General features: G+C 30.7%; 2 protein-coding genes across 2 annotated transcripts; one reads left to right on the plus strand and one right to left on the minus strand.

Moving 5' to 3' along the window:
* Positions 1-1,295: 1,295 nt before the first annotated feature.
* Positions 1,296-11,036, minus strand: LOC101246624 (protein neprosin). Its single transcript, XM_004237462.4, has 7 exons — positions 10,509-11,036; positions 10,345-10,431; positions 9,507-9,791; positions 8,571-8,741; positions 8,399-8,452; positions 2,505-2,651; positions 1,296-1,980 (listed from the first exon to the last, which is right to left on the minus strand). The coding sequence occupies exons 1-7, from the start codon at positions 10,686-10,688 to the stop codon at positions 1,603-1,605; spliced, it is 1,302 nt and encodes a 433-aa protein (XP_004237510.1). The 5' UTR covers positions 10,689-11,036; the 3' UTR covers positions 1,296-1,602.
* A 14,034-nt stretch (positions 11,037-25,070) lies between these two features.
* LOC138348140 (uncharacterized) lies at positions 25,071-27,423 on the plus strand. Its single transcript, XM_069296749.1, has 4 exons — positions 25,071-25,160; positions 25,308-26,198; positions 26,513-26,707; positions 26,842-27,423. The coding sequence occupies exons 1-4, from the start codon at positions 25,071-25,073 to the stop codon at positions 27,421-27,423; spliced, it is 1,758 nt and encodes a 585-aa protein (XP_069152850.1).
* Positions 27,424-27,634: the final 211 nt, after the last annotated feature.

Below are 27,634 nucleotides of genomic sequence, written 5' to 3' on the forward strand. Positions count from 1 at the left end.
AAAGGATACCGAACAAAGCATATTCACCTAAGTTCTTTTTTACAGATGTGCTTCAACAAAATGATAAGATAAATGATAAAGAGATTAGTTCGAGTGATAATATTGCGTATTTATTCACTAATGCATTGCCAACATCAACATTTGAGAAGCTAAGATACAAGATTGAAATGTGTCGTCTCCAAGATATCAAATAATTTTTTTCATCAAAGGGAGTAAAATACGTGTTGTGCTCTTTTTCCCCTTAGCCAAATTTTGTCCCACTAGAATTTTCTGGTAAGGTTTTTAATAAGGCAACACTCAAGGCGTATTACAAGATGTGTGTACTTTTTTTTTCACTAAGCTTTTCTCCATTGGGTTTTTCCTAATAAGGTTTTAACGACGCACATTATCTATAAACATCCAAAAGGGAGTGTTACAAATCCACTTAATTGTGTGGATGTTTCTCTTAATCTATCCTAACGTAATATATCCATTTATTATATTAATTAAATATTATAGTAACGTAATGTCAAATGTTGTGAAAGGATGGTTTAAACGCCCTATAAAAGGATAGTCTTCACCCTTAGAAAATACACACTTGAAGGGATAAAAAGAATACTCTCTATTCTATATTTTTCATCACGATTTGTCTTCTTTGCTTGTTTAGTATTATTATATTTTGCTCTCATTTTACAACAATACCATAGTAATTTTTACTTTTCCTGAAAGAAAAATATAATTCTCTTCCATATTTGATTTTTTCTTATTTAGGATGAAAAGTTTGGAGATTTATAAATTGAAGATTCATATTTCATAGCATAACACAATAGTATTCACAATGTAATTGTTTAGAGACTTCTTTATGAAAATTTTTTCTCTTTACAGTTTTAATGTTTTTTATTTTGTTAATGTGTAGGCTATTGGCCAAATTCCATATAACAATATTTTGATTCTTAGTATAGTTTTCATCATCTGATTTATCAATATTATGATTTGCAATTATAAGTTTTCGCATAACACCTTGATTTATCAATATTATGATTTGCAATTATAAGTTTTCGCATAACACCTTAATTCTGTTAACTATGACTTTTTATACATATTAAAAAAAATTATCTTTTTAAAAAAATTGGAAAGGGGAATTAAAGCTGCAAATAATTATTTTAATGGTCTTATAATTGAACCATGCCTCTCCTAACAAAGAATCCTAGTTTGTGAAATGAGAATAAATGACTCAATCCTCTATAAAGTCAAACCAGACAAATCTTTAACAATTCTAAAAACTATATATAAAAGACAAACTGATCAAATGATAATTAGTAAAAACAAATTGATTCATTTCATAAGATTCAGAAACATAAGATCACAAATTTTGTACCAGTAGCCATTACAACTAAATATTTGCTATTTCCTTACCCTGTTTAATGCTATTTGTCTTATTTAACTAATAATACATACATTTTCCGCCCTCAAAACAAAACATAGACACAAGAAGAAAAAACAATGTGTAATTAATCAGCATAAACAAAGTTGGAAATAGCATTAAAAGATGTAAATAAAAATAATAAAAGAACAAATTTGGTGATAACTAGCTAAAGGAGACTTTGCCTCATCATCATTATATTAGTTGCATTGTGGATTTCTACCAGGTCCACCATAATAGAAATGTGTACCCCATTCAGTGCTATAAGCATTTTTGATGTTATAGCAATTTGTATTCTCAGCCAAGATTGATATATCTTGGGCTGAACTTAGGCTGTTATCAGAGTCCACAATTTCAAGATTTCTGAAATAACTGGCTTTTCTAAATCCATCATCACCAAAATGGCCTGAGCCCATTTGTGTAGACGTATGTTCTCCATTGGCCCGTGAATTTACGATCTCTCCGCCCCACTCCACCATTGTAGCTCGCTCCGCCAAGTGTGTAAATAACTCAGCAGGCCAATAACCTACTAGTGTGTTGTCACCAAACACCATCCACCAATTCCCTAGCTTTGGATCCTATATATACACAAAAACATTACATATTGTACATAAATCTATATTATATGTTGTATACACAAATATACATTTTGTATATTTTAACCAGGCTTTGAAATTAATTTCGGTCTAAGGAAATTAATGAAAATGGTAACTTGTTTTCTTTCTTGTTTTGGTTTCTCATCTGGTGTAGCATAGGATTCCATTTGGACGAAAGCGCTTCCTACCAATGATTTTGTCATATCCAGGGTTCGAAATCAAGACCGGTGATTGAGAAAGGAGCAATCTTATTCATTGCATCACATCTTGATTTCTTTCATCATAGTGATACACAACAAATCAACTTCTTACTAAAAATACTTCATTGAAAAATGTCTTTTAAGTAAACAAGTTTGGTCAAATAAAAGTAAATGTCTAAATACACTAGTATGGTAATAATTACTAACATATTGTTATTTAAAAGTGTATGGTAGATTAGTATTCCATTTTCTAGATTAAGTTTAGCTAAAAATGCAAAAATGAGAGAAGGGAATTAAGAATGGGACCTTCCAAATGAGTATAGTAACATCATATTGACTTCCCTCAACAGAAGAAACAGGAGAAATGGCAGCACCAATGGCTATTCTGCTATTTGTTTGGACAAATCCTGAACATAACAAGTTGTAACATCCTGTTGCTTGATAGGAATCACTCTGTTCATATTACAAAAAAAAAAAATACATATTGTCACACATTAGACTTCTAGACATGGTTAAGTGTAATGTGTTCTCATAGAACAAATAAAATTCAAGTTATTATCAAGATCCGCATGTTAATGACATTAAATTGTAACACAACCATGTGAAACATTTTTTATAATTCAAATTAACTGAACTTTTCAATGTCTAAAAATAAGTTTAGATTTTTTTTCCATTTTTACCTTTTATTTGAATTTCTTTGGTGATGAGTTCAATAAATCTTTATTGCTTATTTAGTATTTGTTGAGAATATTATTAACTAAGAAAAAATTGCTCTCTTTAACCGTCTAAAAATTTAGACGAGTCACACACTTTATCATAATCAATGTTTATTTATTTTAAAGAGTACTTTAATAACAATTAAAAGGGTAAAAAAGGAAAATAAGGCATAACTAATATCTTGATATTTTTTTTCTTAAAGGGTATACAATACCCCAATTATTCACTTATTTTCAAATGGAAGAAGTATTATCAGTTCAATTTTACTTGTTCAAATGGACCTTACACTTCTCTTGAAATAATATTCCCTCCATTTCAAAATAAGTGATTTGTTGGGGTATCATACACCCTTTAAGAAAAAAATATTAATACATTAATTAGACATTATTTTTCATTTTTACCATTTTTATTCATTGTTAAATTACTATTTAGTCCTTGATTATGATAACTATTCGCAATACTTCAAAAAATTTAAAATTTCTTAAAGTCACCACATAAAAGAAAATCAAATAAAGGACAAAATTAAAATAAAATTCCAAAATTATCTTTAAAGATTGAATAATTAAATTAATTTGATCACTTTTTCGTTTGTGTTTATTGTGGCTGTCATGGTTAATGTTCAACAACCTTTGTGATGAGAAAGTAATAAATATTTAGCATGCATTGCGCCAGAAAAGATGGTTCAAATTTTGATGAGTGGGGCTTTTCAATGTAGTTAATGTTATTTATTAGTGCAATAAATAACATAACAATATAGGGAGGCTGTGTGGTTAAGGAAATTCAAAGAATGTGGATACAAATAATATTATTGTAAGATAATGACACATAAATAAAATAAATATTTAATGCCGGGAGACGATATAAACATACATAAGGGTAAGGTAGCCAAAACTTTTTCTAATTAATTAATACTTCCTCTATTTTAAAACAGTTGTTACGTTAAACCTAATTAACTTTTAAAGCTAAAGTAATTTAATATTTTAAGAAATTATTTAATAAGGACATACATTTAAGAAATTATTTAATAAGGAAGGAGTATTTCCTCTTCATTTCCAAGAGAGATTCCTTGGTCTATATGTACAAATAATAAAGAGAGATGTTAAATAATCCGAAAATTTTGGTTAGAATTTGTTCAGAATTTTGAGAAAACGCTTATAATCTTTTTTCTTCAAAATAAAATCAAAGCTAAATAGTTTAGTAAATTGTATAAAACATTTATTATTTTGATGAGATTAATTTTTTGGACTTCACCTAATAAAATAGAAAAATAAAATATATAATAATTTTGTTTTTTCGTCAAATTCTTTTTTCTTCTCGTTTTTGTTATTTTACCTTTTTACCTTACTTTTTTTTAATTTTCCTGGATTTTTTAAAAAAAATATGGAGTAAATAAAAAAAAACTAACAAGAATGAATATCTTTATGTCTCCAATAAAGTAATTCTATAAGATAAAAGAAAAAATACTACTTTTGAGATTTAATTTCACATTTTTTATATAAATAATTAATATATTAAAAAATTATATTATAATTCAATTTTAAATAAACTATTCATATTTTTAAAATAAAACACTTAGCTTAATGTACTGTGAAAATTCTAAACTTACACCTTAATGAAATTATTTATAACTACGTATGTTAAAGTAAATTATTAAAAGATAAACTAAAATTATAAAAAAGAACAGTTTTTGTGAAGTTAGTCTCACAAAATTTTAAATTGAAAAGAAATTTTTTATTCATGCATTTGATTTAAAAGAAAATTAATATATTTTTTAAAAATGTTAAATGATACAAATTAGTTAATAAGATCTATAACGGTCAGTAATAACTTACTTTAATATAAATACATATTCTATTTATAATTTTATTTAAATGCATTATTTATTATGTGTAATTTTCTTTTTATTTATTTTCTTGCTTTAGAATTATGTATATATATATATATATAATTAGTTAGATAGAATTTCATTTACGTAGAACATTCATATTATACATCTTTTGTGTATATTGTTAGGAAATTAGAAATAACATTATTGTTGGATAAAATTTGTATGATTTTTATAATATAAAGGACGTCTATGTTTGATTTTAAATTATAGAGGGTCTATCTTTGATTGAACATATACAATATACAAAAGTTTAGTGTAATTAATTAGGATTGATACTTATAAGTTATATGATGATTCGTATAATATATTAAAAGCATTTTGAGTTTTGACTATTTTTATTGTAATATTTTTCAGATTATATTAAAAATAATAATATATAATTTAAATTTGTTTATACAGCAATTAGTCAGATTATTTAATTAGAGCTTATTTAAGTAACAGTAATGTCATTATCATCGGAGAACTATGAAGATGTTTTTCTTTCAATTTATTTTTATAAAAGATTATTTTGAAATTATAAAAAACTTTCTATATCTGTTCGATGTTATTATAATTTTTCAACGAAGCCCCATCAACATTTTTATCCAAATAATATTTCTATGCATCTCTACTACTCAAATAAAAAAAGTACTACTTTTGATGAGTCTTTATTATGATATGATTCATCTGTGATTGAGGATATGAAGACAATTACATAATACGAGAAACATTATTGTAGTTTCAGTTTTCATTATATTTCGTTCACATATATTGTAAGTATAATCAGATAAAATATACTCTACTTTTATTATTTAACTTCTTTCTAAAAATTTAATTTGTAATAACAACTCTTTTAAATAAATAGGAGTAATTATTTTGCCAACTCAATTAATTTCAGATTATTAATTTTGAATATTATAGATATAAATTTTTAATATTAAAATTTAAATATAATTTATCTTTTTTAGATTAAAAAATATAAAGTAAAATAGATCATCTACACTTTACTCCTCTTTTTATACTTTTAAAATTTTCCCTTAAGAAATAGTAGAGAAATAATTTTTTGTAAAAGAAAAAGTAAAAAGGAGGAATTTTTGAAACTAAAAAAGAGATACTATAGTTTTTTACATTTTTTTTGTTATATAGTTTTTTACTATGCTTATATTTTTAATTTTTTTTGGTAAAACAATTTTTTAAATATTGAAAATTTTAAGGAGAGAAGGGTGGGTGATACTTCTGTTTTTTTTAGATATATTTTGTGGTTCATTTTTAATGTTTTTATGAAATTATAAATAATTAATCTCATCAATTATTTCTAATGCATTGGAAACATAATTGAAGAATATATTTACTATTTGAATTAAAGGGTAAAATTGTCTAAAAACAAACTAGTTCATAGTCTAAACATGTGCTTTTATTATTATGGTCAAATTATTACCAAACTTTTCTGGCCAAAATAATTTTTCCATTAATAAATATAATGAAGGAAACTTTTGGCTTAAAAATTGCAAAGTCATTTTCCTTGGACCACCAGCATTTACACCAATCTAGCCATGGGAAGTGAGTAGTCATGTTTAATGTGCTCTTTAAATGTTGACTCTTAACAAATCATGTGCCACACTATGCTTTTATGCCTCCTCCATGCATCCATCCTCTATTCTTTTATTCACTTTATATTATTTCCATTTAAGTTTTTGACCACTGAATTCAACCACTTTAATAATTCCTCTTTCTTTCCATACCCTCTCATCCACCTTTTCCTAATACTTAAGAGATATCAAAATGTCTAAAGTATGTTTATATTTAGATTAGCTAAAATTAATTATTCATGGTTGAAGTAAAATTAAACGGAGGTCGTATAAAAGTATAGTTAGAAATAACTTACTTTTGGTTGAATTTATTTGTTTTATTTTTCTTTTAATCAGGTTAAAACACAAGGACTATTTATGCTATGATAATATTTTAACTCCAACTTTTAACATCACGTGTTTAAAATTATAAAATTAAATGATATTTTGATATATTTTACGTATCTTCAGTTTATTACCATAAAATTAAAAATCTTGATTACTTTCTTACACACAATTTCAAATCAAAAGAACAAATATTATTTTTTATCTTGAATAAAATGTTACTTATTTTTAAATAATTTTATTTTTGTTAAAACAATGTTTATTAGCAAGGAGTTGACCACGTACATTGAGATCTAGATAGTTAATTAAGAAAATCATGAAATCAGAGAAGTGATTAGTTTAATTAATTTTTTCCAGCTACCCTCTTGCACGTCCTTAATTAATTTAATTATATATTTCCTCTATATGTGCCAAGGTTCAGATTACAATTTTAGAATTGGAAGATTCGAGTTACGTAATAAAAAAAAATAGATAAAATCCAAAGTGGGACATAATTTATTAGGTAGACAATTACTTTCAAAGCACGAAACTCCTCAAATAAACAAAGTTGGGAAGTTTCCATTGACCCAATGAAAAAGTTGACTTTCAACTTATCCCTTTTTACCTCTATAACAATTTATACGAGTTAGTCTACTTTTAACACTAATTAAAAAACGATATATAGACTTTTATAAGTCAAGATATTCTATGTAATTAGAAATCACTTTATTATTGATAAAATAAAAATTTTAACGTTGAATTATTATTAAATATAAAAATATTATCTTCTTATTAAAATTGACTAATAAATAAAGTTTATTTGTCCACTATACAAAAAATAATTGTCCAATAATTTTTGTTTAATATAAAAAATTAAGAGATAATTTATATATATATTTATTTTATCCTTATTATTAAATAGTACTCTACTATTCAATAAGAATATCTAATACTAGTACATTCTTCAAAATTAAATCTAATATATTTAAAAAATAAAATAATAACAAAACCTTTATTATTTATTATTTCTTAAATTATATTAAAGGATAATTATTTTTTAACAAAGAGACTTATAAATTTATCAAAGACTGAGAAATTAAATCTCCCTAAATAAATCGAGATAGTACCACTAAATAAAGAGGGTTAACATAAATGAGTGTGAAAGTCCGTGCCCCAAAAGCAATGCATTTATTTAAAAGAGGTTCTTTCCAAAACATTTATAATCGTTTTTATATCCCTTTTAGCTATAGATATTATTCTCACTTTTGAATTTGATGTGGCATTATTATTTATTAAGATCATATATTGTATTCCGTATGTTCATAATTATTTGGTTTTTTTTTTACTTACTTTCAATTATTTATTTATTTTAACAAATAAGAAAATAATAACTTTCTTTTATTTATTTATATCTTCAATTAATTGCTTTGAAAAAGGTCAAACTTCTGAAAAATCTAAAATTTTTAATTCATTCAATTTTAAGATAAAATAGTAAAGTCACTATGTCAATTATTATTTTTTAATAGATGTGTCAATTCAAAAATTGACAAGTAATTAAGGATAGAAAAAGTATTATTTGTACTTAGCAGTATGCTAATTAACGCACTCCCATGAAACGTTATACTATTTCACGAAAAAATAAAAGTAAAATCTATCTATATCGTATCTTTCTCAAATTATTATTATTTTTTAAAAAAAAAAAAAGGAAAGAAGAGAAAGCTAACCGTCCAATATGTAAATAATCTAGGTCTGCTGTCACCATATAGCTCCGGACTAACCTGACTAGTAGAAGAATCAAAGCTTTACAAATTTGAAATACATTAATTTTTTTTTTAAAAAAAGCTAATTAAATATGAATAAAAGATTTAAAACAATAATTGAGTGTTTTAGTCGTACCTGCCAGCCAGCTTCGATGCTATTAAGATCCGACCCGTCAAAAGATCCAGATAGAACCCAAATTTGAGATAGACTAAACTCGTTCACTACTTCGATTGATGGTTCCCATACGTTTATTGTTGCTTTTGCACCATATATCTCTTCAGACCCTCCAGTATATGCTATTGCGTGCTACAATACATAGCATATTTTGTTTTAAAGCATTCATTCATTCGATATGTATATTAAAATAGTTATGATACGCATATAATTAACATATGATTAATTAAAAATGTCATAACTACTAATTATGAGCTATAATAATAATTAAGTAGATAGCATACAAATATCCTTAAATTACTAGTCATATTTCAATTTCACTAACTTGGGACATTTACGCCTTACAACTACCACTAGTAATGACTTTAATGAATTAACTACCCAAAACATATATATGTACTACATTCTTCTTCAATGTAATACGGCTTCTATAATTCCATCTCCTTCAAATTACACTTGCATTAATAAATTCCTATTATATTGTTTTTAAAGACTACAAAGTCCTTAAATATTAGTATTGTTAATATGCATCGTTACATAAGAGTGACTCTTCATCTAGCATTCAGACCGAATGACTCTATGAAATTAGGTCGGATTAGGGGAGGGGAATTACTAATACTATTACAAATATACAAGGTAGACACCAATCGTTTCAACCTAACAAAACGAGTTCCGATCTTGTCTGCTTCTACTTTTTTTTTTGAAGTTGTCAATTTCATTTATTTCTAGGTGTCTTATTTTAGATCTTCTACTCTTTTTTTTATATGATAGACATAATTAAGTGAGTAAATATTTAATAAAGAGAGATTTTTATTGTAAATATACTTTAGGTTAAAGTAGTCTAAAATAAACGTGAAACGACAGATAATTAGAGACGGGGTAAAAAAAGTTAGATACCTCATGTCCATTGCCACTAACAACATCAGGAGCATCAACACGACGAGCAATAGGCAATCCATGTCGTTTTTTCTTACCAAAATCATACAATGACTTTGCTCTAAGCACATCATGAACCTCACTCCGTCGTATCGGGACAGTGCCTGCAGGGCACCGCGTTCCGTTTTGGTGCCATAATTGCCAATCTATCACTGCACTTTTGCTATTGTTACTTACAACGTCTCTACTCATCATCGCGTCTGTTTTCACAGACGTTTTCAGTTTTGGAATCTCTGGTGGAATCTTCTGTAATTGAGTACATTGCAATGATTTAGAAGTTAAAAAATAATAAAAATTTATGATGATTAGTAACTTGTTGCTTGTGAGTAAAAGAAAAGAAAAGACGAAAAACTAAAGTGAAAGTAAGGGTAGTTGGTAGTTGAAATCCTAATATTATCATTATTATAATAGTTATTATTATTATAGCACCACATCTTTTAATTTTGGATTTGTTTTTTTTCAAAAAAGAGAGAGCTTTTTATAGACTCATTACAAATGTTATTTCAATTATTGTAAAGTTATTTTCTTTCATTCAGAGCTTATAGAACATCATTTCTGTCTTAAAACTCGCGATAAAATATGAGATATAAATAGTTTGTTATATGACTATTTGCAACCTTTAATTCCAAAGCAACAAACATGTAGTTGGTTCGTGATCGTACTTAACTGTAAATGAGCTAGCAACAAATTTCATAAAGAAGGAGGTAGGGGGTTGCAACTTGATATATTTAATTTATTACTATATCTCATTGGCACAAAAGGCGAAAAAAAAGAAAGAAGAAATTAAAGTAGTCTATACCTGAATCTTGTGATTCTTGAGCAAAGGATGATCGAAAGCTGGTTGTTTTCTTTTATGAACACAATCTATGATATCTCCATCCGGGCTCTATATATCAATTTCATTTTCGTTAAAAGAAAGACATATATCAAAATGATTTAATGAATACAACATAATTTATGTACCTGAATAGTGAAGAGAGGAGGCTTGTTGATTCTATCCAAATGCCTTTGAATCCTTTCAAGTCTCATATTGCTAACTTGTTTATACTTTGTGTAGTTCAAATTATGTGCTTCACACATAACAAAGAACAAACACAAAGTCAAGACTAGAAAACTTTGATCTTTCTTCTTAATTTTAACCATATTTCATTCAGTGCCAAAGAAAAGGAAAGAGAAAAAAAGAGACTAGAGCACCATTAGTAGAAAAAAAGAAAAGTGTTTTAAACACATAAATGTAGTAAATGCATAGGAAAAGAGGTGGTTGAGATTCATGATGATTGAGAGGAGAGCAGCATCATATAAATAAAAATGGACAGTCAATACATTGTTTTTACAATGATGGAAAAGGGAGTTAATACTATGGGGCAGAAAAATAGAGTAATAAAACCTATCCCCACTTTCTTTTATTATTGGTTTACACCTTACTTAATCTCTCCTTCAATATTTCTATCTGCCTCTCTGCCCACCATACAATCTTCACCATTAATACTCACTACTTTCCTTCTTCCACCACCCTTTTATTAAACTATTTACTACCTCCGTCTCATTTTATATGAGTAGTTTGACCTGACATGAAGTTTAAATCACAAAGAAAGATCCTTGAAGTTTCTGTAATTATAAATCAATTCATTAAGAATAAATTAGACAATTTTAAATTAAAATATTACTAAATATAGAAATATATTATTTTTTTTAAAACTAACTAAAAAAAGTGAGTCATATAAATTGGGACAGAGAGATATATACTTAATTAATATATTCCGTACCATTTTAAAAGTGTAGCGTGTGATTCTTTTTCTTAATTCTATTAGATCTCCAAATTAGCCTGCACAAATCGTGTTGACTTTCGAATTAAAAAGTTTGGTGAGAAGAAGCTGACTTGTATGAAAAAATATTGTGGAGCTATATATATACATGTGTGTGTGTTATAACTGAGCAAGTTATAGGATGGCATTGGAAAGGTTAAAGTAGGTTGAATTAAAAAAAGGATTGGACCATAGACTCATAAATTTACTTAAGGCTAAACTGATCTAAGAATCAGGTTAAATAAAGACTCTCTTAATCTAAACAATTTTGACATACTAATGTAACTTTTATTAAAAAATAAGACCAATTTTGCAAGAAAAAAAAGGTACAAAATAAAGACATGAGGCCCGACCATTGGAATCAGGACAAGAGACCCGATCCGGAAAGAGAGCACTAACCCCGTCAACCAACTATTAACCAATCCCGACTCTTTTTCTTTTTTTAATGAATAGATAGAGCCATGACACATTCCAAAATATTATAAAGGTAAATAGACTCTTTTCGCCCCCTTTTTGATGAGAGACACAATCCTGATTTGGGACTCGAGACTCAACCCCAGCCTAAGACATAGTACCCGACCCCGGCTTAAGCCTAGTTACTAGGATAAGAGACCTGACCTAGGAAGGGAAAGTCGACCTAGGACTCGAGAAATCTTGATTGCCGACTTCTAATTCAACCCCAACCCGAAACATGTACCCCAACCCACGACATAAGATTGACCTAAGACTTTACTCGATAAGAGAGAGCTAACCCTAAGGGTTGATTATTAACTGAACCCATCCCCAACCTAATACAGAAAAAACTAATTTAGGATTTGGGACTCAAGACCGATCCCAACTTGAAAGTTGACCCATTGACTCAAGACTTGAGACCGACCTTAATTGCTGACTTTTGACCCGACTCCAACCTGAGAGTTGCCCCCCGAACCAAGACTTGAGACCTAACCTTGATTGTACACTTGCGTCCTGACTCCAACCTGAGACCTAAGACCGACACCCTCCCCAAGACATAAGACTAACTTGAGACTCAAAAGTTGACCCGAGACATGTACCAAGATCCAAATTTGAGTTAGAATCTAACCTTGATCCTGAACCTATGATTTGAGTCATAACTCTGATTCGGGACCCCCCAACCTTGACTTGGGACCCTCGATTTGAAAGTTGAGATTTGATCCTATAGGATGGATTAAGAATACTTGGGCAAAACCTCCTATTTAGCAAAGAAAAAAAAAATGAATTGAAATTGAAAATTAAACTGGATCAACTTGACAATCATTTGAAAATGGATAATATTTGATTGAATTAAAGTTTATTTAATTTCAAATTATCTTATGTTACCTCAACCCATAAAAATCTGAATGGATCGATCAAATCATTTGTTTTTGGGATCAATTCAACTCCCCTTCTAAGCTAGGATAATGCTATTATTGATGTGAACACGTTATTAATAAAATGATTTTGATAGCACAACCATAAGTGTTGTAATAATAGTTTTGAAGTTAAGGTTGGTAGGAGGGAGAGAGATGCATTTTTGGTTAAATCTCTAATTAATTTGCCGTCTATACTTGCGAATTAAGCTGGTAGTGGTTAGACTTCACTTTTTTATATTAATATAATATAAATAATAAATGAATATTGATAATTCGTTCGGTGTCTTTTAATTGCCATGTATACTAAAAATATTTAGTTCAAAATAATTATCAGTTTAAATAATCAGAGAGAATCGATTATTTTTTTTAACTTTGCCCTTAACATTACATATATAGATAAAGATTAAAAAATTAATAAGAGATATATTAATCAAATAAAATTCTTTATTAATTTTTACTTAAAAATTGTATCAAATCTCATAACTAGAAAAGAACTTAGAGAGTAACTTATAAAACCTTTTGTAGACTTTTCTTTACCTAAAATTCAAAGTATGTAGTAAGTCTTCTTGTTATGTTATATCTAACTTGAAGTTACATTAAGAAAATGTATACGAGTAATTAATAATGAAAAGGATATGAGAAGTACAATTATAAAATAATAAATACATAGTGGGAAAGGGTGACCGCACAAAACAAAAGTTGTACCAAAGGCTAATATAATGCTGCCTTGCTAAGATTTGCGATAGTTGATGGGTTGGCACTCTATTGTTTTTTATTTGTCATTCCTCAATTCCAAGTGCCTTCTAGGAATTTATTAGATTTTTCTTTAATTTGATTTAGAATCTTGAATTTACTAAAATATTTTTTGGACCTCACAATCTCCGGAGTGATAAATATTTTTTTACTATTAATTAAATATTTTGAATTTTAGTCTCTTGAGAAAATGAATTTTGATCATAAATAAAATATAAAGAAACATAATTTTATGGAGAAAAAGATAAATATATCCTAAATTATCGTAAATGGTATTTTTATACTTTCTATCATACCTTTGAGACATTTGTGTCCGTGTCATTTAAAACCTAGAAGATATATATATGTCTTTCCCTCTAATGGAAGACTAAACAAGGACATGTGACACAATCTTATCTGTCGATCTAATATTGTATAAATGTCGGGTCGATGAATAAGAATATGACATGTGTATGCTCATTAGTATAAAGAGTATATATGCTATAGTTTTTGGAGGTAGGAGCATCAATGTCCCATAAGTATGCCAGAAGGTATCAACATACCATTTACGATTGGTCGAGGATACATTTGTCATTATCCTCTATTTTAATTGATAAAACATGTTTGTACAATTGTGTTCCTCTCTCAATTCCTTCCTTCAGGTTTGATGGCTGTTAGTTGCTTATTTCTCAAACGTAGATCATTTGGACTTGATCTCTATGAAAAGTTTGTGGATCTTCTTAAAGTATTTGATTATAACAAAAGAGTCTAGCATATTTTGATTTCCATGAATATCCGTTTACATGACCGGGTTGGTTTGAGTTTTTCAAATAACAAACTAAATCATTTGTGTTGAATTTTTGAATTTATAAATCAAACCAAACCAATAAACTCGGGTTTTCAACTTCGATTTTTTAGGTTTTTTGGATTTTCGAATTTTTTTGATAAAATATTCATACAAACATATAATTTACTTTACTTCAAATATTTCTTTAGTCCTACTTAAATGCAACTATCTACATTATTTCTAAGAAAATAACAAAAAATATGATATGATTAATGACACTAAAGTATCCCCAAAAAATAAAATCGCTTGAAACAAATAATGCAAAATAATAAGTCATAATGAAATTGATCATAATTTAAAGTACTAAACATTCTAAAATAAGTTCAGTTAGTATTAGTTACATGACTAAATAATAAAAGAAAGTAAAATTAGATCATGTATTTTAAATTGTCTAAATCTATGTAAAACTAAAAAATAAATAAATATTATTGTCATTCTTAATATTGAATTGATTTCTTTTTGTATTAGTATTAATATGATTTTTATTTAAACTTTATTATAACTATCAACATGTATGAACTATAATCTTTATTAGATGATTAAGAATTCTAACTTCCAAACAAGAAATAAATATATTAGAGCTAATACCTCCAAATGGAAGGTATTAGCAATACATCACATAATACCATGTAGGATGTATTAACTAATCCATGGATTAGTTATACATAGGCTCACATTTCTACCAAACACAGTATTAAATTATACCACATCTAATACATGGATTATTTCTTTTAATACATCCTACCAAACGCCCCCTAAGTGTATTTAAAAATTATATCAAAGTAAATATTTTATGTATAAAATAAAATTTTAAAATTATAATATAATGTTGGTTTGGTCTTGTTTAGTTGAAAGCAAACCAAACCAAACCAACCCAAATATAATCGTGATTTTTTTCCAACAACAAACCAAGTCAAATAAAATCACTAGTCGTTTTTTTTTTCCAATTCAACTTGATTTGTGATTTTGTTCAATTTTTTACACCCTACCCAAGAGTTCATGAGATATTTTTTGAGATGTCTTTTTCAAGGAAATATAATAACTTTTATGTAGATGTGAATTATTCCATTTATCTCAATGTATGTTAGACTTTTCATTTTTCGAGAGCCAAATAATTTAAGTTTGACTGGAAATTTATGCATGGGATGTTTAAATTTTTTGAAATGAAATTTATATATTTATAAACTATAAAAAAATATTATGTGAATAATTGATAATTCAAAAGATTTAAAAGATATACGAAAAATTTACAGTCTAAATATAGTTATTTAAATCTTTAAATCTAAAAAGTATCACATAAATTGAGTCGTAGAAAATAGGAATTAAGGAAAAATAGTCTAAAAAAGGTCCTAATTAACATAAAACTCGTCCAGTAAGTCTTACGAAATTTTGATTCTTACAAAGTTTTGAATTGATAATTTATTTTTATTTTATTGATTATTCAACCTTATTGGGGAAAGAAATGTTTCTTCTATTCTGTTTGTTTCTCAGCATTGGGACCGAAGAAGTCCCTTAATCTATGCTTCAATTCACAACTCTCCATGGTGTACATGATGCATTTTAATAATAATAATAATAATAATAATAATAATAATAATAATAATACCTCCTCCGTTTCAAAAAGGTTTGACTTAGAACGAAGTTTAAGAAAAGAAAGAATACTTTTTAATTTTGTGATTATAAATTAAAGTTATGTCAAATGTATCAAAATATTCTTTAATCTTATGATTTTAAACATGCCACATGAAAAAATTAAAGTTAAAATATTACAAAAAAATAAAATAAATCTTTTTATAACATATTAAAAAAATAAAATCATTTCTTTTAAACGGATTGAGTAGCAATAATAACAATAAGGGACCCTAATAATATTATCAATAGTAATAATTTGTTTTGTTTAGAATATTAAGGGAATCAAGTTTTAGAATATTTAAATGGAGCATTAATTATGAGTGTGAGCTTCTATCTCGAATTTCGAATACCTTTTTGTGTATTTGTGTGTGTTCATCCAATTCAAAATAAAAATTTGTCAGCTTCTTTAACTTCCAAATTTGACTCAATTTTAATAAATTATAACAACACACGCTATATCTGCTTGAATGTTCTTTCTTTAATAAAAGTCTTATTCTGAAATTAATTTAATCTTGTAGTTTTCCGTTGGTACAATCAATTTAGGAATAATAAATAAGAAGATATATTAACGTTCTATAGCTACAATTTTGCTATTTGAGCTTCATAAAAAATTAATATAGTTTACAGTGGAGCATCTGATAATCATGGCGTTCTGTAAATATTGGGCATTAGTGTCTATGAAAATTGCATTTCTATATGTATATGTTCTTTATGTTAGGTTAAAGTGGCGAGTTGAGATTAGGAGAGAGAGGCAAGCAATATTAGGAGAGAGAAGCGAGCAATAGAGGGGAGAGAGCGGAGAGAGGTGAATTATATAAGTATATTAGTTAGATAATAGTATATATGTAACTACTATGTATATGTAGATTTACATAAAAGTTGTATGTGTATACAATTGAATCGAAAACATTTATATTTGTATCAAATCTTACTCTTGCTTTATACAAACACAAATTATACATTGTATTTGTATAATTTTGTTGAGATGCTTGTTATCAATACTTATGAGGCTGTTAGAGTAGATGTAGTTCAAGTTTGATTCAATCTTTTTCCACAAGATTAGATTAAGTTGTTAAAGTAGTTCCATAGATTTAGTTAGTTAGTTACATATTAAGTTGTTAGAGTAGTTCCTTAGAATTAGTCAAGTTAGTTATATTTTACTTGTATTTAAGGTGATGCTACGACAGAATAAGATCATTCAAGTTTGCTGTGATTCTCAATCTCTTTATGGTATAAGAGCCCCTTTAAAAATCTCATGAGTTTGATCCAATTTTTCTCTCTCTATCTCTCTGTGTCATAAACCTAGTTATACCCGCTACCACCAATGCCAGTACCGCTGCAGTCCCGACTGCCACTCATGTGGTACAATTCAATCCAGTTGTCCAATTACTCATCAAACTACAAGGTAACCTCAACTTTGCGACATGGAACCCACAACTAGTGATGCTACTCAATGGACAAAAGCTCCTTGGGCATCTCACTGGTGTCAAATTTGCCACTCCAAACGCTATCACACAAACACAAATTCTGATAGCACTATCTCAAATCTTGAACATGAGATGTGATTTTACCAAGATCAACTAATTCAACAGGCCATGATGGAATTTGTTGACCCCACTATTGCTCCCGCCTCCTCGACAAAAATAGCATAAGATATCCTTCATACAATTTATGCCAATAAGATTCTCACTCGCATCTTCAGCTTGCGAGATTAGTTGCAAAACTTGAAAAAGGCCTTCAAGACAGTTGCTACCTACCTACCTACAGGAGATAAGATCAATTGTTGATGCTCTCAAAGTAGCAGGCTCTCTAGTGACTGATGACGAACTAGCAATCAAGATCTTGAGTGGCCTAAGTCATGAGTACCGTGAAAGCACCGCAGATATAAGAGCACGTGACACAACCTTAACCTTTGAAAAGTTATTTCAGAAACTCACGGACCATTAACTCTTTCTCAAACATCAATATATTTAGAAATCCTCCTCCATCACGACTGCAGTTGCACAGATGACCAACTTTTAGCCCCAACATAAGAAGAATAATCATCGCTTCCCCAATTAATCTTCAAAACCACAAGCTCCACAATAGGCGTACCCTGAAAATCAACAAAATAGGATACAACCTAGGTGAAGTACCAACTTTGCCAAAAAATTGGTTACACAACTGATGCGTGTCACTCAAAATCGTACAATCACTTTGAAGCTAAGGTTAACTTTGTGTCAAATCATCACTCAAATGCAAATCCTTGGTTCTGGAGCTACCCATCATGTCACGACAGATTCAGATAATCTTGAAGAATATACTGGCAATGAGGAAGTGTCCATGAGCGGTGGTAAAGCTATTCTCATTATTCACACCGATTTAGCTCAAACTAAGGCTTCTAACTCTAATTTCATGCTCTCTAACACTCTTTGTTCTCCAGTTAACAAAAATAACCTTAGTTATGTTTCTAAGTTTTGCTTTGACAATCTAATCTCACTCGATTTTTTCCACACTATTTTCTTGTGAAGGATATCAAAACTCGGAGAATGTTCGTACAATGTCGGAATAAACACGGACTCTATGAGTGTCCTAGAGGGATCATATGTCACCTCCAGCCAACTTCACCTCCATCAGAGCCTCCTATCAATTGTGGCACCGTCGCTTGAGTCATCCTCACCTAAAAATCTTAGACTTAGTACTGAGTAAATTTTTACTTATCTTTCCACCAAAAAGAGTTTGAGTTCAGTAATTCTTGTTCATCAAATAAAGATCATTGTTTGCCATTTCAACGACTCACTTTAAATAATAAAGAACCACTTCAAACTTTATTTAGTGATTTATAGATTCCTTCACCCATTTTATCCATTGATAAAAAGTTGTATTACTACATTTTTGTTGATCATTAAACCAAAAATATTTGGTTATATACAATTCTAAACAAAAGTGAAGTTGCTTCTATTTTCACACAATTTCATCCTTTGGTGGAAAATTTTTTTAAACAAAAAATTTCCTCACTTTATACTGATGAATGAGGTGAATACAGAGGTCTTAAAAACTACCTACAATGCGATGACATTGAGCATTTAATTTTCCCACCCTACACACCCGAATGAGTTGCCATAACTGAATGACGTTATTGTCACATTATCGAAACAACTCCAAATCTTTTCAATGAGACCTCACTACCATCTGAATTATGGTCCTTTGTCTGTCATCATGATGTCTATCTCATAAATAAACTCCCTACACCTAGCCTAAATAATGACTCTCCTTACGAAAAATTATTTGACGAACCTCCAAAATACTCTTCAATAAAATATTTTGTTTGTCTTTCTTATTCTTGGCTTAAATCATACATACACAATAAATTTCAGCCTGGATCTACACCATGTGTTTACTTAGGAGTTTCTATTGTTCATCATACACACCTCTGTTTTGATCAAGTGTACTAAAAAATAATCGTTAGTCATGATGTTCAATTTTGTGAAGATATTTTTCCTTTTACACAAATGTTCTCACACTTTAAAAATAAATTTTTCACATTAAAATGGGAAATCATAAATTCCAAGGTCTGTAAACTCATCTAGAAGTCCAAAACAACTTGGACTCCAATCTGGTTCCAACTCTCCCGCCGCGTATTCCTATCCCCCTAACAATTCCCTTTCGTTCAAACATTCAAGAGTCCATGGTTGAAAGGCAACTACCAGTAGTCTCCACTTCACTAGGTATAATTCTTATTGATTCCCTATCTCCTTAACTATTTAATAATGAAGCCCACAACACCTCTTCCTCATTACCCGATTCTAGTCCTCTCTCACCAATAGTGATCCAACAGCCACCAATCCTCCAAAAATTATGCCAATTGCCAATGTACCCCTACCCTCTAGTGTGGTCACAAGTTCCAAAAATAATATCTTCAAATCGAGGAAATAATTCATCTTCTTGGATCACCTTTCTCCCACACCAAATCTCTTTAAGCAAACATTTAAAAAAAATTGAATGAAATAATTTCATGGATCTGGACTACGAAGCCTTAATGAGAAATCAAACTTGGGAACTAGTACCTAGGGACCCGATGAACAATGTTGTTAACTGTAAGTGGCTATTTTGTATTAAAATAAAATTGATAATACTATTGACAGGTACAAGGCGTGACTAGTAGCAAAATGTTTCACACTATGTCCAAGATTGGACTTTCATGAAACTTTCAGTCCGTTTGTCAAACCAACCACCATATGAATCTTTCTTTTTCATTGCAATTAAAAATAAGTGGAAAATTCACCAGCTTGATGTGAACAATGCATTTTCGCAAGGTAGCTTACATGCATAAGTTTTCATGACTCATCCAAAAGGCTATGCTAACTCTGATTTTCCCAATCATGTATGCCATCTCAAAAAGGACATTTATGGCCTAGAAAAGGTCCACGCTCCTGATATGAAGCTCTAAAATATGACTTGAATGAAATTGGGTGTTAAGTCCGATTAAGATACTTCACTGTTTAAACATCTGAAGTTGTCACAATGTATATTTTGGTGAATGTTGATGATATCCTCATTACTGGTAATTACCCGATCCTTGTCGCACATGTAATCACCTTTATGGCTGACAGTTCTCCCTAAAGAAACCGTGAACTCAACTATTTCTTGGGTAATCGATGTCAAACATGTTCCAAATGGAATTGTATTATCACAGTCTAGATACATACTTGATATTCTCTCAGGTGTAGATATGGTCGATTGCAAAAGGGTTATGACATCAATGTGCTGAAGTTCACCACCCAAAGCAGATAATGGTTCACATCCTGCCAATGCAACCTTGTATCGACGCACTGTGGATAAGTTTCAATACTTATCATTCATTCATCCTAATATTGTATTTGCAATAAACAAATTAGCTCAGTTTATGCAATCTTTGAGTCTGGAGCATTATAAAGCAGTAAAAAAGGTTCTTCGATATCTCAAGGGATCAAGAAGATCGTGTTTGTAATCTCTTATCACTCTGATAATAATCTATATATGTATGTCGATGTTGATTGGGAGGGTAATCCTTGTGACAGAATCTCAACATCTAGTTATATATTATTCTTGGACAAAATCCTATTTGTTGGTCCTCTAAGAAGCAACAATCAGTTGCTCGGTCTTCTACTACAGTAGAATACTCGATTACCAATGTGATATTTGAACTTACTTGGGTCCACAACCTGTTGAATGAGTTACATAATATTGGTGTCTCATATCTTAGTAAAAACCCACTCTTCAACACTAAGATGAAGCACATTGTAGTAAACTTTCATTATCTTAAGAACAGTGTGATATAACTTAGAGTGATAGTCAAATATCTTTATGTCGTGGATCGAATTGCAGAACTTCCGTGTTTATCCAAGTTAGGCGTTGTTGCACCACACCTAACTTGAGGGGGTATATTGAGATGTTTGTTATAAATACTTATTAGGTTGTTAGAGTAGATTTAGTTAAAATAATTTGATTCAATCTTTTCCACAAGATTAGATTATGTTGTTAAAGTAGTTCCTTAGATTTAGTTATTTAGTTATTGACTAAGTTGTTAGAGTAGTTCCTTAGAATTAGTCAAGTTAGTTATATTTTTTTTGTATATAATTTTTTTTATATTGATTATCAAAGTGAAACATTACAATACTAAACAAGTAATGACACTTATTTCTCAGTACCCTTCCTCAACATTTAGCATAAACTAGAATGAAGTAAAGAAAAAACATAGTGTTAAACATCTCGCTACAAATTGCATCTAACTAATCTCATTCACTATAGTCATGAGTTAATGGACATGGTTTTGCTACTAAAGATTCACCTGCCATTTCTTCTGTCTTGCCCCTCTTGTATGTATATAGATTGTCATCTCTCTTACTATTCAATCTCATTGAAGTGACCCCCTGAAATCGCATCAAATATCTTTCCCTCCATCTTAAAGTAACCACCATTGTGAATAAGTTGCTGAGAATGCCGCCTTTTCCTGAGCTTTTCTTAACCCATTTTACAACATGATCCACCTCTTCCTACCAACAACCAATAGGCCTATGTTCACCTGCCTATTTTAACATTCTACTCCATAATGAGTTCATAATTGGGCAGTCAAAAAGTAAGTGAGTCAAGGTTTCATCTGGAGCTGCACAGAAAACACAAGCCTTAGGAACATCTAGACCAAACTTTTATAGTATGTCCACGTTGGTAATATCTGGTGCAGGCCTAGCCATAAACAAAACTTGTGTTGTGGATGGACTATAGGGTGAGTTAACAAGATTTTCCAACTGATTTGGGATATTGTGGGCGCAAATCTGTATACATACACTTTATGCTGAACTTGCCATTTTGAACCATTTCCCCAGCCTATCACCAAGGCTACCCTAAGACAAAGTAATGGTTGAAAAATATCTCCTTACCTCCATGATTTTTCTGATAATCCACGTTGCATTTGATGGGATTTGACATAAACTGATGTCAATACTTTTCATATAGTATATGTGCACCCCTTTAACCGATAAACAATCCTTCTTTGAAGCTAGAACGCATAATTGTTTTAATATCACTGCTTTGTTCTAGCCATATAAGTGTATGACAATTAGGCCCCCTGTGCCTCTAGGTTGACAAATCTTTTCCCAAGCAACTAAAGCCATTTTGGAAGTGCCAACAAATCCTTTCCATAAGTAAGTTCTCCATACTTGTTCAATTAGGTTCATAATCTTTTTAGGGAGAATGAATGTTTGAACCCAATAAGTCTGCATACTGAAAACCACAAACTTAATTAATTGTAGTCTCCCAACATAATGCAATTTGGAAGTCCAACATTTTAATCTTTCGGTAATTTTCTCAACTATAGGCATACATTGAATGATGTAATCTTTTTTGAGGATAAAGGGATGCCCAAGTACTTAAAGGGTAAACTACCTTCATTACAACCTAATTGCCTCAAAATTTCTTGTTTGATATTTGGTTTGACCGCTGAGAATTTAGAGCTTCTGTCACAATTTGCCTACAAACCAAAGGCATTTGAGAACTTAGTAAATTTCTACTGGATCAGTTGTATTGATTTCACCTCCGCTTTGCAAAACATCGAATAGAAGTGAAGCTTTTATCTCTTATTGCCACAACTAACTCCCTTTGTAAGTACTCTATAGCTAAAAGAAACAAGTAGGGTGACATGGTAACTCCCTTTATGATACCTTTTTTCCCTTGGAAAGGTTGATTTTCAGAATACCATTCATCACCAATGGTTAACAGACCGTTGAAACACATTCCATTACCCAATTTATGAAAGTCGGGGATAAACCCATACCTACAAGAATATCCTTTAAAAAGGACCATTTAATAGATTATAAGCTTTCCGGAGATCGACTTTCATTACACATCTTGGAAACATTCCTTTCCTTGTGCACCACCACTTCATTATCTCATGGATTAAGAGTACATTATCTATTATACTCCTTCTATCTAGACTGATTATGAAGAGCTAACTAATGAATCTATGAATGTTTTGATTCTATTAGTAAGGACTTTAGTAATGATATTATAAAAGGTAGTACAACTGGAAATATGCCTATAATCTTTCATCATTGTTGGATTGTGGACTTTTGGGATCAATGTGAGAGAAGCATTGCTGAAAGATTTAAGCAATCTACCATGTTTGAAGAATTATAACACAACATTACAGGTTAACTCTTGGATTGTTTCACATTGATGATTGAAAAAATCAACAGGGTAACCATCCACACACGGTGCTTTCTCATATGGCAAACTCTTGATGGTTGTATGCACTTAATGTATTTCACTAGGGAACATTTTGTTTATAAGAGAGGCATGGTCCATGTTGTATTACAGAAATGTCTGGGAAAAGAAGAGAGCCAACTGATGAACCCATAAGGCATTTAAACACCGAGATGAACTCATGCTCTATGTTGAAGGGGTCAGTAAACTTGGTGCCATTTTCAGTATATATGGAGTGGATTGAGTTTCTACTAGTTATCATATTACTCTGGGCATGGAAAATATTTGTATTGGCATCACTCTCTCTTATCCATATAGCTCTAGATCTTCATCCGAGTGCTTGTTTTTCAACAATCTCCATTTAGTGATTTCCTGAAATGTGTCCTTTTCTGCAACGATTAAAAGTTGAGCATATGGACTTCAATAGAGATTAGCCTGAATGATCTCTATCTTTCCTCTAGCCTGATGGAGTCTTTGAGTATAGGAAGCTAAGTAAGCACTTAAGTCCTTTAATTCAACCTTTAATTTTTTAGTTTGGTCCAAAGTTGATACATATGTGTACTTTTACTTGTTGATTCAATACCTTCTGCATCTTATATGAGAATCTAGAGTGTTGCATAATCATGGAGTTGAGCTTGAATGTATTTGGATTCATAATAACCACCTCTTCACAATTTGTGATGAGTGGAGTATGATCTGAGACCCTTGAATTCATTAGCTCTGTCTCTAAACCCCCATATTTCTACAGCCAAAAAATATTCCCAAAGGTCCAGCCTATTTTAGAATAGATCGTAGCTGTTCCTTCCTACTTGTTACAGAAGGTATAAAACCAACCTTTGACTTTATAGTATTAAGTTGGAGCTCATCAATCCATTCTTGAAAGTTTTGAGTCTCATCTAGAGTCACCTGAGATCCAACTCTATGTGCAACTGTCATGATCTCAGCTAAGGAAATTAAATAGTGAAGCAGCGGAGATTCAAAATCGGAAAACTGAATGAGAGTTTAAACACAAATGGCCAAGATTCAGTTGGATTTTAATAAGAACGGAAGGTGTGGATTTTTCCACGTGGATTCGGTTATAAAAAATGGTTAGAGGAGAGAGAGAAAGCAACGGGTTTCTGGTGAACTTTCCCACCCCTTTTCTGCTTTTTCTTCTTCTTCGATCTCCTTCCCTTCTTTTCGTTCTCAATCTCATATCTTTTCTCTTCTATTGGCAGGTTAATCAACAATAGAGATTCAAAGTTGTTTTAGTTAGATTTACCATTTTCTAATCTTGTAATCAAGAACAATTTGAACTCTATCAATCCAGAAAATTCTCAAACACTACTGTCTATTTTCTTTCTGTGAAGCAAATTTATAAATATTGGTGAGATCATAACAATTGGTATCAGAGCTTTGAAATTGCGAACTGTGGGTAAGCATGGCTGAAGGCACACATTGGAAGATTACCGAAGACAAGTTAGGACGTGACGATGAAATGTTAGCAGATCTGTTGGAGTCGCAACAGAAGGTACGTAATGCTCAAACAGGGATTCAGGGTGCATTAGATTTGATTTTAGAGAGTTTAGGAGCATTAGAAAGAGCTCCGATGAGACAAAATTTGGGAGTAGGTCTTTTACCTATTCCGAACCCGGAAAATTGGAATCGACCTCCATAGAAAGCAGTTGTACCACCTAGATGGGAGTTGCCTAGCTTTGTTGGACATGAACCTAAGGTATGGATCCGTAAATGCGAACGCTATTTTACGCAATATAGGATAGGGGAGGAACAAAGAGTAGAAATCGGTGCTTTGTATTTGAATGATGCTGCTGAAGTTTTGTATCAATCGGTGATATTGAGTGGAGGAATGTTGACTTGGTTAGAGTTTAAGGAAGAATTAATTAGTGGATTTGGAGAAATTGTAATAGGTGATGTTGTGGAGGAATTCAACAAACTGCAATATTTGGGAACGATTGATGAATTTTTAGATAAGTTTGAGGATCTCAAAGCTCATATGCTCATTAGGAATCCTACTTTGAATGAGGCACATTTTCTGTCTAGTTTCGTAGGTGCTCTGAAAGAAGAAATACGTTTTGAGGTAAAAATGTTTAAACCAACCACACTTAAGGAAGCTATTGAAAAGGCTCGAATGAAAGAAATGGCTATCGAGGCTGCACTAAGGAGAAACAAAGGGGTTGCCAGATCTTATCCATCTGTAACATCGGTGTTAGCTGCTAACAAAGTTCCTGTTGTTTCTACTGCTAGGAACAATTCCTATAGATTGACTCCGGATGTATATGAATATCGGAAGTCAAATCATCTCTATTTCCGCTGTGGAGAAAAGTATGGGCCTAGGCATATCTGTAAGAGGAGACAATTGAATTGCCTCATTGGGACCGTCGGGAATGAAGCGGAGTTAGAAACGTCAATGGTGGAAGAAGTGGTGGAAGATGGAAATTCAGAGAAAATGATTGAGGGAGTAATAGAACAAGAGTTACAACAAGCTGTATGTTTGAACGCATTAACAGGGAACAATAAAGGAGAGAATACAATTTTGGTTGGAGGCACGGTTAAGAAGTGATAATTAGCTATCCTGATAGATTCAGGCAGTACTCACAGTTTCATCGATGAGCAAACAGTCATTGCAACGGGTTATAAGCCAAGTCATTGTTCACCGGTAAGGGTGACAGTAGCAGATGGAAATTATGTCATGTGTACTTCACAGTGCAAAGGGTTTTCATGGAAAATGCAAGTTCGAACCTTCGTAGAAGATTTATTAATTATTCCCTTGGGTTGTTGTGCTTTGGTGTTAGGTAATGACTGGATGAAGTTGTATAATCCTACAAAATTCGATCATGAAAAAAAATGTGTTACAATTGGCAGGAAGAAGAACAAGTTGGTTTTACCTGGTTTAGTGGATCAAGGCAGATTGAATATGAAGTCGAGTGGAGCTATGAGCTGGATATTAAAGAAAGGGCAGACTCTATTTGCTCACCTATTCATGATGAATCTAGTGAAAAAACAGAAGATGTGGAAGTTGATAATGGTATTAAGGATGTGATTGATAAGTATTCTGATGTATTCGCACAACCAAAGTCGTTACCATCTACTCGAGCTATTGACCATTCCCTACCACTCAAACCTGGATCGATGCCACTTAGTTTGAGGCCATATAGTACAACTATCATCAGAAGAATGAATTGGAAATATAGGTGAAGGAAATGCTTTTTAGTGGGGTAATACAACCAAGTCAGTCTCCTTTCTCTTCACCCGCTTTGTTAGTAAAGAAGAAGGATGGAACATGGAGGTTTTGTGTTGACTATAGAGGCCTAAATGATATCACCATTAAGGACAAGTATCTAATTCTGATTGTGGATGATTTGTTAGATGAACTACACGGCGCATCAATTTTTTCTAAGGTGGATCTTAGAGCAGGGTATCACCAAATACGTATGAAGATAGAGGATGTGTACAAGACTGCCTTCCGAACTCACATGGGGCATTATGAGTTTAGAGTGATGCCTTTTGGACTCACTAATGCACCAGCCACTTTTCAAGCATTGATGAACCAGGTTTTTCATCCCTTTCTTCGAAAATTTGTTCTAGTTTTCTTTGATGATATACTAATATATAGCATGACAGTAAGGGAGCACATCCAACATTTTCAATTAGTATTTGAGATCTTGAGGTCTAATTCATTATTTGCTAAGCGATCTAAATGTTCTTTTAGACAACCACAAGTGCAATACTTGGGCCATATAATCACTGAAGTCGGGGTGGCTACAGATCCTTAGAAGATCAAAGCAATGGTAGATTGGCCTATAACGAAAACACTCAAGGATGTTAGAGGTTTCCTTGGTTTGACAGGATACTACAGGAAATATGTTAAGAATTATGGTGCCATCTGCAGACCACTTACTGGTTTACTAAACAAAGAGGCTTTTAAATGGAACCCTGAAGCTGAAATAGATTTTGAAGCCCTTAAAATTGCAATGACCACTACTC

This window comes from Solanum lycopersicum, chromosome 4, assembly GCF_036512215.1.
Source record: "Solanum lycopersicum chromosome 4, SLM_r2.1".
In the NCBI taxonomy this organism is placed as follows: Eukaryota; Viridiplantae; Streptophyta; class Magnoliopsida; order Solanales; family Solanaceae; genus Solanum; species Solanum lycopersicum.

Excerpts from the sequence above, each read along its gene's own strand:
- LOC101246624 (XM_004237462.4), bottom strand. The coding sequence starts at position 10,688 with ATGGTTAAAATTAAGAAGAAAGATCAAAGTTTTCTAGTCTTGACTTTG. Across the intron at positions 8,742-9,506 it reads TTAGTGGCAATGGACATGAG|CACGCAATAGCATATACTGG; the intron begins GTATCTAACTTT and ends TATGTATTGTAG. Across the intron at positions 2,652-8,398 it reads GATTATTTACATATTGGACG|AGTGATTCCTATCAAGCAAC; the intron begins GTTAGCTTTCTC and ends TAATATGAACAG.
- LOC138348140 (XM_069296749.1), top strand. The coding sequence starts at position 25,071 with ATGGCTGAAGGCACACATTGGAAGATTACCGAAGACAAGTTAGGACGT. Across the intron at positions 26,199-26,512 it reads CAATTTTGGTTGGAGGCACG|GAAGAAGAACAAGTTGGTTT; the intron begins GTTAAGAAGTGA and ends TACAATTGGCAG. Across the intron at positions 26,708-26,841 it reads TGATTGATAAGTATTCTGAT|GTGAAGGAAATGCTTTTTAG; the intron begins GTATTCGCACAA and ends TTGGAAATATAG.